This window comes from Nematostella vectensis, chromosome 1, assembly GCF_932526225.1.
Source record: "Nematostella vectensis chromosome 1, jaNemVect1.1, whole genome shotgun sequence".
NCBI lineage: Eukaryota > Metazoa > Cnidaria > Anthozoa > Actiniaria > Edwardsiidae > Nematostella > Nematostella vectensis.
Window position 1 is genome coordinate 9,127,047 of NC_064034.1, and position 11,934 is coordinate 9,138,980.

The following is an 11,934-nucleotide window of genomic DNA, read 5'->3' on the forward strand; positions in this document are numbered from 1 at the left end:
GTGCGCATTATTTTTGTGCATTTAGTTGAGTATTTATCGATCGTTTCGGATTCTTGGATGTATGTTAATCTTTATTGACGGCCCTACTTCGTGGACATGTCCTCGGTAGTATAGTGGTGAGTATCCCCGCCTGTCACGAAGGAGACCGGGGTTTGATTCCACGCCGGGGAGTGCGCATTATTTTTCGTCCATTGAGTAAGTGTTTTATCGATCTTTTCCGATTCTTGGATGTATGTTATCTTTATTGACGGTCTTCCATCGTGGTCAGGTCCTCGGTAGTATAGTGGTGAGTATCCCCGCCTGTCACGCGGGAGACCGGGGTTCGATTCCCCGCCGGGGAGGTGGCATTTTTTTTTGTCCATTGAGTTAAGTGTTTTATCGATCTTTTCTTATTCTTGCGTTTATGTTATCTTTATTGACGGTCCTCCTTTGTGGTTAGGTCCTCGGTAGTATAATGGTGAGTATCCCCGCCTGTCACGCGTTAGACCGGGGTTCGATTCCCCGCCTGGGAGTGCGCATTCTTTTTGTCCATTTAGTAAAGTGTTTTATCGATCTTTTCCGATTCTTGGGTGTATGTTATCTTTATTGACGGTCCTCCTTCGTGGTCAGGTCCTCGGTAGTATAGTGGTGAGTATCCCCGCCTGTCACGCGGGATACCGGGGTTCGATTCCCTCCGCGGAGTGCGCATTATTTTTGTGCATTTAGTTGAGTGTTTATCGATCGTTTCGGATTCTTGGATGTATGTTAATCTTTATTGACGGCCCTACTTCGTGAAAATGTCCTCGGTAGTATAGTGGTGAGTATCCCCGCCTGTCACGAAGGAGACCGGGGTTTGATTCCACGCCGTGGAGTGCGCATTATTTTTCGTCCATTGAGTAAGTGTTTTATCGATCTTTTCCGATTCTTGGATGTATGTTATCTTTATTGACGGTCTTCCATCGTGGTCAGGTCCTCTGTAGTATAGTGGTGAGTATCCCCGCATGTCACGCGGGAGACCGGTGTTCGATTCCCCGCCGGGGAGTGCGCATTATTTTTTGTCCATTTATTTGAGTGTTTATCAATCTTTTCCAATTTCTTGATGTATGTTACCTTTATTGACGGTTTTCCATCGTGGTCAGGTCCTCTGTAGTATAGTGGTGAGTATGCTTGCCTGTCAGGCGGGAGACCAGGGTTCGATTCCCCGACGGGGAGTGCGCATTATTTTTTATTCCATTGAGTTGAGTGCTTTATCGATCTTTTCCGATTCTTGGATGTATGTTATCTTTATTGACGGTCCTCCTTCGTGGTCAGTTCCTCTGTAGTATAGTGGTGAGTATCCCCGACTGTCACGCGGGATACCGGGGTTCGATTCCCCGCCGGGGAGTGTGCATTATTTTTTGTTTATTTAGTTGAGTGTTTTATTGGTCGTTTCGGATTCTTGGATGTAATTTATCTTTATTGACGGCCCTACTTCGTGGACAGGTCCTCGGTAGTATTGTGGTGAGTATCCCCGCCTGTCACGCGTGAGACCGGGATTAGATTCCCCGCCGGGTTGTGAGCATATTTTTTTGTCCATTGAGTTGAGTGTTTTATCGATCTTTTCCGATACTTGAAGGTATGTTATCTTTATTGACGGTCTTCCATCGTGGTCAGGTCCTCGGTAGTATAGTGGTGTGTATCCCCTCCTGTCACGCGTGAGACCGGGGTTTGATTCCCCGCCGGGTTGTGAGCATATTTTTTTGTCCATTGAGTTGAGTGTTTTATCGATCTTTTCTGATTCTTGCGTGTATGTTATCTTTATTGACGGTCCTCCTTTGTGGTTAGGTCCTCGGTAGTATAATGGTGAGTATCCCCGCCTGTCATGCGTTAGACCGGGGTTCGATTCCCCGCCTGGGAGTGCGCATTCTTTTTGTCCATTTAGTAAAGTGTTTTATCGATCTTTTACGATTCTTGGGTGTATGTTATCTTTATTGACGGTCCTCCTCCGTGGTCAGGTCCTCGGTAGTATAGTGGTGAGTATCCCCGCCTGTCACGCGGGAGACCGGGGTCCGATTCCCCGCCGCAGAGTGCGCATCACTTTTTGTCCATTTAGTAAAGTGTTTTATCGATCTTTTCCGATTCTTGGGTGTATGTTATCTTGATTGACGGCCCTACTTCGTGGACAGATCCTCGGTAGTATTGTGGTGAGTATACCCGCCTGTCACACAGGAGACCGGGGTTTTACTCCCCGCCGGGGAGTGCGCATTACTTTTTGTCCATTGAGTTGAGTGTTTTATCGATCTTTTCCGATTCTTGGGTGTATGTTATCTTTATTGACGGTCCTCCTTCTTGGTCAGTTCCTCTGTAGTATAGTGGTGAGTATCCCCGACTGTCACGCGGGATACCGGGGTTCGATTCCCCGCCGGGGAGTGTGCATTATTTTTTGTTTATTTAGTTGAGTGTTTTATTGGTCGTTTCGGATTCTTGGATGTAATTTATCTTTATTGACGGCCCTACTTCGTGGACAGGTCCTCGGTAGTATTGTGGTGAGTATCCCCGCCTGTCACGCGTGAGACCGGGATTAGATTCCCCGCCGGGTTGTGAGCATATTTTTTTGTCCATTAAGTTGAGTGTTTTATCGATCTTTTCCGATTCTTGCGTGTATGTTATCTTTATTGACGGTCCTCCTTTGTGGTAAGGTCCTCGGTAGTATAATGGTGAGTATCCCCGCCTGTCACGCGGGAGACCGGGGTTCGATTCCTTGCCTGGGAGTGCGCATTACTTTTTGTCCATTAAGTTGAGAGTTTTATCGATCTTTTCCGATACTTGAAGGTATGTTATCTTTATTGACGGTCTTCCATCGTGGTCAGGTCCTCGGTAGTATAGTGGTGTGTATCCCCTCCTGTCACGCGTGAGACCGGGGTTCGATTCCCCGCCGGGTTGTGAGCATATTTTTTTGTCCATTGAGTTGAGTGTTTTATCGATCTTTTCCGATTCTTGCGTGTATGTTATCTTTATTGACGGTCCTCCGTTGTGGTTAGGTCCTCGGTAGTATAATGGTGAGTATCCCCGCCTGTCACGCGTTATACCGGGGTTCGATTCCCCCCCCCCCCCCCCCCCCCCCCCCGGGAGTGCGCATTCTTTTTTCTCCATTTAGTAAAGTGTTTTATCGATCTTTTCCGATTCTTGGAGGTATGTTATCTTTATTGACGGTCTTCCATCGTGGTCAGGTCCTCGGTAGTATAGTAGTGAGTATCCCCTCCTGTCACGCGTGAGACCGGGGTTCGATTCCCCGCCGGGTTGTGAGCATATTTTTTTGTCCATTGAGTTGAGTGTTTTATCGATCTTTTCTGATTCTTGCGTGTATGTTATCTTTATTGACGGTCCTCCTTTGTGGTTAGGTCCTCGGTAGTATAATGGTGAGTATCCCCGCCTGTCATGCGTTATACCGGGGTTCGATTCCCCGCCTGGGAGTGCGCATTCTTTTTGTCCATTTAGTAAAGTGTTTTATCGATCTTTTACGATTCTTGGGTGTATGTTATCTTTATTGACGGTCCTCTTTGCGGTGAGGTCCTCGGTAGTATAGTGGTGAGTATCCCCGCCTGTCACGCGGGAGACCGGGGTTCCATCCCCTACCGGGGGGTGCGCAATATTCTTGTGCATTTACTTGAGTGTTTATCCATCGTTTCGGATTCTTGGATGCATGTTAATCTTTATTGACGGCCCTACTTCGTGGACAGGTCCTCGGTAGTATTGTGGTGAGTATCCCCACCTGTCACGCAGGAGCCCGGGGTTGGATTCCCCGCCGGGTTGTGAGCATATTTTTCGTCCATTGAGTTGAGTGTTTTATCGATCTTTTCCGGTTCTTGGATGTATGTTATCTTTATTGACGGTCTTCCATCGTGGTCAGGTCCTCGGTAGTATAGTGGTGAGTATCCTCGCCTGTCACGCGGGAGACCGGGGTTCGATTCCCCGACGTGGAGTGCGCATTATTTTTAGTTTATTTAGTTGAGTGTTTTATTGGTCGTTTCGGATTCTTGGATGTATGTTATCTCTATTGACGGTCCTCCTTCGTGGTCAGGTCCTCGGTAGTGGTGAGTATCCCCGCCTGTCACGCGGGAGACCGGGGTTCTAATTTCCCGCCGTGTAGTACGCATTATTTTTTGTCCATTTATTTGAGTGTTTTATCGATCTTTTCCGATTCTTGGATGTATGTTATCTCTATTGACGGTCCTCCTTCGTGGTCAGGTCCTCGGTAGTGGTGAGTATCCCCGCCTGTCACGCGGGAGACCGGGGTTCTAATTTCCCGACGTGGAGAGCGCATTTTTCTCAATCACTGGGATGCATGTGGTAGCCAATTTATGCAATGCAACTGTTTTTGACTATAGAATTCTGCAAAGTTGTGCGGTGCACGAGACCACTTCTAATCTTCTAAAACTTTACCAGTTTACCTATTTGAAAAAAAAAATATTTTTTTTGAGCCGTAGCCGCAGTAGTGGTTAGGTGTAATGATTAAAAGGCTGACCTGTGCCATGTGATAGCATAAAAAGGTATTTTTGTTTTCTTTGCACTTAGATAAAAAGAATAATAAATGTCATGATTTATGGAAACATTTATGTTATTGCCGTAGCTGCAAATTTACTTTTTTACTTATGAGCTCATTTTCATCTTCAACACATTTTCAGTCTTCCTATATTTTATTACAGTTCTTGCCCTGCTGCGGATTTGCTCTCTTAGTACCCTCCACACCCTTCCCCCCCCCCCGCTTTTTAATATTTCACACCTTAAAAATTTGAGTTCGAGAGTTTAGTTCTTCCCTTCTTGCCCCGTCTGGTTATATACGGCATTGATGATAAAACACGAAATCACCAATATATTGTTCAAAGTTGGTATTTTTATGCCAAAAAAATAATAAATAAGTTTCTTGTCATGAACGAGCACATCATCCAAACACAACTAAGAAATTGCTACACATGCATATCCCACATGTGTTCCCTGGCATAGTCGACTTGCACTTAGGTTCACCAAATGTTCAAACTATAAGCGAAAGCTCTTTAAATGTGTCCCTCGTCTTTTGTTTGCTCATTTTATGCAAAAATCTTCCTCTTACCTCGAGAAATCCTCCCCGTGCGAATTGTGCCACCGAAATAGCCACTTCCGGTCCAGACAGATGGCAGTCGAACCCACTTCCGTTTATCAATATCATGCCATACCACGTGATATCAAACGAGTTTTTGGCGCGCGGTAGCTAAATATGGATTTGCTGGTGTTTTATTACCAAGGATAACAAATGCTACTAAAGCGTAATGTGTATGCGCTATTCTGGAAAAAACCACAGTGTAACAGAAAAGAAAGTGAATACCAAACATGGAGTTTAGAAATGGTTTTGGAACTAAGCAAATTTTGTGTCCAGTGCTTTGCATCGCCGTGTAGTATGCAAATTTGTGGAATGTTTGTCGATTTACATAAAATGTGCAATCAACCACATCAAACGTGTCACTGAAGTTGTCATCGTTCTAGCCGAGTCGGGTACGATCAACAGTAATTTGAAAGAGTCCTGGGAGATTGCTTACTCGCAGGATAGTAGTGGTCATACTCACTAAAAGCCAAGTTAAGGTGCGTAGGAGGTTGAATGATTGAGTTAGAACCTGTAAAACTTAATTTCTCGCGTAAGCCTGGCGATGCCGCTTGGCAAGCGAAATAGATACCAAATGGAGGAGGACACCGAACTTCCAAGCACTCCCGGACAGAATTTACTCACTTCGATTAAAACTTTCCTGTGGGCATCTCCATGCAAAGAGGGCGAGGATCGGCCGGGAAAGAGATTGAGAGTTGATGAGGATTCAGAAGACGAAGAGGATGCTATTATTACATCTAATCTGTTGAAGAAGCGAAAGTTCACGACCGAGACGGAGGCGAAATTTACTAGCTCCCCTTCACCACCGAATGGGGACACTTCAAATATGGACGCATTGCCGAAGCGTAAATCTCTACTAGGGACTTTGTTTTCGCCTGTTTTCACATTATTTGGTAAAAATGGACAAATCCAGACCCTGGGTAATAATTCTAGCACGATTGTCGGGGGAGTTAAAGACAAAATATCCCACGAGTCTTGCAATGGCGTCGCCGTTGAGAATGAAGAACAGTCATGTGTGAACAGCAAAACGACCATCGTGCAGAATGGCGATGTAAACGCCAATGTTGATGATGAAAGTATTGAATGGGAAGCCTTCGACCCGTTTTATTTCATCCGCAATATGCCGCCATTATCGGAAGAGATGCGAAACCGTCCGCCGGTGCTTCCCTTGCGTACGCGCCGTACTCCCGAGTTCAGTCTAGTTCTCGATTTGGACGAGACGCTCGTTCACTGCAGTTTGAACAAACTCGAGGACGCTACACTGTCCTTCCCCGTCTCGTACCAAGATATCACGTACCAAGTGTTTGTTAGGACAAGGCCACATCTTAAGTACTTCCTAGAGCGAGTATCGAAGGTTTTTGAAGTTATTCTGTTTACGGCTTCCAAACGTGTTTACGCTGATAAGTTACTCAACATTTTAGACCCCGAGAAAAAGTACTTTCGACATCGGCTTTTTCGTGAGCATTGCGTCTGTGTTCAAGGAAACTATATAAAGGATTTGAGCATCCTTGGACGAGATTTATCCAAAACTATGATCGTGGATAATTCTCCCCAAGCGTTTGCCTACCAGATATTCAACGGAATTCCAATCGAAAGCTGGTTTGTTGACCAAACCGATCGAGAGCTCGTGGAATTACTGCCATTCTTGGAGGAGCTTGCAAGGCGTAAAGATGATGTGCGAAGACATATACGGGACCGATTTCGTCTCCACGATATCATCAACCCTCCTGGCTATCAAAACTTCCGTGTTTGAATGGCCTTCAGTTAGAGGTAGTGTGAAGGGTTAACTTTTTAATGACGGTTTTCGAACGAAAATTGGTCCTTACTTCAAAGACCCGTATCTGTAATCAATATGTTAGCGTTAACTTTATTCGAATCATTAATTTTATTCGTTTAGATTGTATCCTCTAATCGCAAAGTAAGAATCTTTAACAAGAGCCCTCTCACATAATTTTATTGGCTATGATTTTCAAAATTTTACATTTTATGTATCAAGATACACAATCCAATTTTATGTTTGTGTTACAAATTTCAGAGGTTTAAATTAAGTTGTTGCATATCTAGATAGCTGATAAACTATTTTTTCACTGAAATTGAGCATTATAAGGGTAATTTATAGATTACCAGGGCGGTTTTTAACCTTTCAAAACTTTCTTTCCGAAAGGATTGTAAGAAATACCTGTACAAAGACCTAAACAAAGGAAGCATCACGTTTTACTGTCAGTTTAGAAAAGTAAACTACCTTTTGTACTTACACAATGTTTTAGAGTGTAACCTTAACCGAAATTTACATTTGGTAAAGTAATAGGGTTTCATTGTAAATGGCTGTAAATAACTTTTGACTTAAGTCATCTTTTCCTCAGCTGTGAGTGTGTACTTTATTGTTTTGTTGGTAAGTCATCTTTTCCTCAGCTGTGAGTGCTGTTTGTTGGTAAGTAAACTGACTATAAAATAATAACTTTTTAATAACTCTCATGGATTGCATATAAATTCAAAGTAGATTCTACATCCTTATTTCATTTTAGCCACACTATTTCCATAGCTACTATATCACTGATATTTTTTTATTGACCATGGTGTGTTTCTCAGTAAGGCAGCTGTGATTGCCCTCTTGGAGAACATACATCCGAACCATAAACCTGACTTTGCAAAGATACATTCAGTTCAGACACAAGCAGTTTTTCTAAGATTTTCAAGATTTATGATTAATGAAATCAGAACCCATTAAAAAGCCTCTGTTTTATATTTTAAATAGACATAATACCATATGCTATAAACAACACCAAATGCTACAACATGAATAAAGATTACCCCTGTTTCCTTAAGCTAAATTTATTCAAGCTGGCATAATTATTAACTGGTCCCCAACTCTGTAATATGATATTATACATAAAGTATTAATGAATATATTGAAAATATATTTGTTTGGCTATGTTATCTTAGATATTGTATATCATAATATGCACAAAAGTGGAACATCTTAACCATAATTTTATGACAAAATACCCTAATGTTGCCTTGAAAAATCACAAAATACATATATGCCACCTTCAAATTTTACAGATACTCACAGAGAATGATATAAAACTCAAAAGAACATACATAGTATTAAATAGAAAAACATTTCTTTTTCAAAATTTTACAAAAATTCTGCTACAAATTTAAGTAGATAATTGAAGTCTCTGTGCCACTCTATATTATTGTTATTTGGTTGACTGAATTGATTCCAATATCATTTAGTGCCTAATAATGAAGTGGTAAATAGTGAAGTACTGTATCACAGATAAATTAAAACATCTCTAAAATGCAGATAACTTTTCAAATTTACTGCAATTGAGTATGAAGGAGAACTACGTTAAGGATTATTAAGAAATAAAATATTTTTATGTGTGCCTTCATTGAGTTTTGAAAACTGAGATGTTTTTGTGTGGGAGAATTTTTTAACAGATTAGCGGAGCACGAGACCGCAGGTGGAGTGCTTCACATCTGCTTGAGAATTCCCCAAACAAGTAAACCCCAAATAAACCCTAATGATAAACCTTAGAGTTCATATTATAATCACTTGATATTTGAGCAATAACTAATCATTAATATCTTATAGCCTTAAGAACCTATCAACTGTTTGTTGATGGGATTGAGTAATAAATTAAGTTATATCATATGTGTTATCAAAAAAGAAATCTCTATACTTAGTATTTTTTTGAAATGTAAAAGAAGACAATTAGCTGATTTGACATCCTACTAATAACTAGTCTCACCACTAATAGCAGGATAAGTCAATTTATTATCTGTTTGCAAGCTATGGACAGTTTGTGCTAGTACCCTGGAGAAAACCTGATCAAACATGTTTAGAATGTCTCTCTTAGGTCACCTTTTAGAAAGCTCTGGCTGGTTTTGTTTTCCCTTATAACTGCTTATGTCGAATATAAGAAAAAAAAATAGGCAAATACAACATGACATAGGGTAATCACCTTGATATTGAATATAATTTATTTCTTATATTCATGATAAAGACATCTTCATGATAAAAAAGACTTATTATATTCAATACAAAAGGGTAACCCAGTAAATTCAAATTCTCAAATGAAAAAAAAAACAATATTAGTAATTGGGGTGTTAGAGTTGTTCTACTAGAAATAACTGGAAATTAGTTTGCCTTGTAAGGGAAAAGTTTAAGTTTATTATTCAGCTTTCGTCTCTACTTTTAATATAGGTTAAAATATTAACTGATATTCTTAATTCCGCTTGAATATAAAACTACTTCCTGAAAATCACTGGCAAATATGGGAAGAATCATTTTAGCACTCAAAGTAGAGTAGTTACTATTACTTATCAATAGTTTGCAGACAGCTAGTTTCACACTTTTCTATGTGCTGACAGCCAGTTGTTGATGTTCTTCTTTTGTCATCAGCATTTGTTGGCCACACCATGTAGGAAAACCTTTTAAACCATGGGGGGCAGCCCCTCATGTGGGGTACCTATGCCTTGCACCCCCTCACTTGGTTGGCAGCACCTTGTAGGGTACTGGCATTGACAATCAGAAGTAATTATCTTGAAGAGACATCTGTTAGGTCGGAACTGTTATTTTCTAGCAATTAACCAATCAAATCTCTTTGACTGTTTTTGAATTGAGATTTCAAAACTTTTTTTTAGTAACTAGACATAATTTAGACGTCAAATTATTGAAATATTAATAGCAAGAGTCTAAATTCAAAGTAAGGGCATTCATCTGTTGCATCTTATAGGATTCTAACGATATTAAGTGAGACTGTGTGTCATAACCCACGTTGCCTCATTTGTATTGAAATACTCAGAATATCTGTATATAATTAAATCCAGGTTGTCACATATTAGTAGTAGTATTATTAGTAGTATTTTTATGTCTCCTAAATACTGGTTTATAGTGAACCGGCGATTAGCCACCGGTTTGTGACTTTAAGGCAACAGGGATTACGAAATAGATTGTCACAATTTTTTTTTTTTTAATATGTGACGTTTATTTTTAAATGTATGTATTATTTTACTTATTATTTTATTGCCTTGTGTAGATATAATTATGGTATAGCTTATGTGTAGTATTCACATATTTATCCTATAAACTTTCAAATTCCCTGGCAGTAAAAATTGTTGTGCCTGTCTCATCCGTTTGTAAAGATATGTAACATACTTTAGTGGTTTTACACTAAAAATTATTTTATACATGCACCTTCATTGAGAAAAAAAAAAAACTTACTTTATAGCACATAACGTTATTGTCAATAAAGAAAATTGCATGCACCAAACGTTATGAAATGTGTTCCTTTGGTGGGTATATCTAATGTCACCCCCCTCTCCACCCTTCGCCCATTTTTATTAAGGGTGCACTCCAAAATCCATGTGTCGTAACCGCAGTGTTTTATGGGTAACTTATGAATGCTTAAATGTTGGTATATAAAAGTAAATGTTTATAGGTGCATTCATAAACAAGGATGTTACAGCTTTACAAATCCGAAGCTGTCTTTACGCGTATTTGTATGATACTAACGAAGCACTGCGGGTTACGGCATGGAATCTTCAAGTGCAACCTTATTTGAAGTAGATGTAGACCTGTAGATCTCAAAGGAATACAAAATCAAAGTAATTGTCATCTCTGAGAGGTTTTTCTACTTATGATGACCAAAATGAGATTACCATGATTATTTACACGATTTTAAAGCCGCATTGTCACCAGTTTACTTCCGGTCGATTACGTAACAAATCTCCGATGATTTTTAATGGAAAACGCGAAAAATATTGAAAGCAGTGTGTCTATTGGAAGTTTCTTTGAGGTTGTGATTGATAATTAAGAACGCGTGGCCTGTTAAATCTCGTATTAAAATAGATTCTTTTGTCTTTTAACGGTTGAGGTTCCTGTCGGACCTCCGGAAGAAAACCGGTGACAATTCGTCTTTAACTATCGAGTAATAGAATAAAGAACAGCGTGAATTGAACTAGACAACTGCCAGTTAGTAGAGCTTTAAAGAAATCCAATCACGCTGCCATTTAACACTACCCGAGGAGTCGGGGTAAACTTCGAGAGTAAATAGTCAGAGGCCGAGACTATGGCCTAGAGTCGAGACTCAGGGGCGTTGCCTAGCCCCCCCCCCCCACCCCCTTCTAGCAGTCAACAATACTGTAAATGTATGATACATTATCTAAAATACAGGGGAAACTGGTTTGAAAGGTCCTTTTGGGACCCCCTCCTGTTAAAAATCCTGGCTACGCCGCTTAAACTGATAGGCCGAGAGTCAAACAAGATATCTGAAATAAATATCGTAGTTTTACCTTTCCTTCGCTCAAGAATTTTATTTATCTATAAAACATTCCATAGCCAAGGTCTCATTGTGACAATCGGTCTCGTATTTCTTGTGAGAAGTCTACCGCGGTTTTCGTAGCCTGCAAGCCGACTCTCATTCTCATTTCCTTGCACCCTCGGCCCAACGCACCTCGGCCTTCGCGCACAGGGTTCCCAATATTCGAAAATTAAACATTTCCGAATAACCCACAATGAAAGCGGGCCAACAGTTTTCGTGAGACCTTACAATTTTGGGGCGGGGGCGAGTAATTGAGGTAATATAAATCAAATATTGTTACTTTAAAGTAACAATAACTTTTAAGTATTGAACTTCAATGTTGATAAAGTCCGTTGAATTTTCAACAAAAAGAAACGAATTGGCTGATCATCACTTGAAAGGGATAAAATTTGCTACATATTCATGCCCAATTATCCTATATCATTAAATGATCCTTGGCGGGTTTGAGAAATTGTTTGCTCGCTCTTGCTACGCACATAGGTTAGAGGGCCAACTCTTTAGATGAAC

The 11,934-nt window shown here is 40.5% G+C and overlaps 1 protein-coding gene and 1 non-coding gene across 2 annotated transcripts; both read left to right on the forward strand.

Moving 5' to 3' along the window:
• The first annotated feature begins 269 nt into the window (after nt 1-269).
• Nucleotides 270-341, forward strand: Trnad-guc. The gene has a single exon. It is a non-coding gene; the product is annotated as a tRNA-Asp (tRNA).
• Nucleotides 342-5,204: 4,863 nt separating this feature from the next.
• On the forward strand, nt 5,205-10,377 carry LOC5520434 (CTD small phosphatase-like protein 2). The gene has a single exon (XM_032365340.2). It carries the CDS (start codon nt 5,640-5,642, stop codon nt 6,846-6,848), a length of 1,209 nt encoding a protein of 402 aa, XP_032221231.1. The 5' UTR covers nt 5,205-5,639; the 3' UTR covers nt 6,849-10,377.
• The last annotated feature ends 1,557 nt before the right edge of the window (nt 10,378-11,934 follow it).

Coding starts and splice junctions, on each gene's coding strand:
- LOC5520434 (XM_032365340.2), top strand. CDS start 5,640: ATGCCGCTTGGCAAGCGAAATAGATACCAAATGGAGGAGGACACCGAA.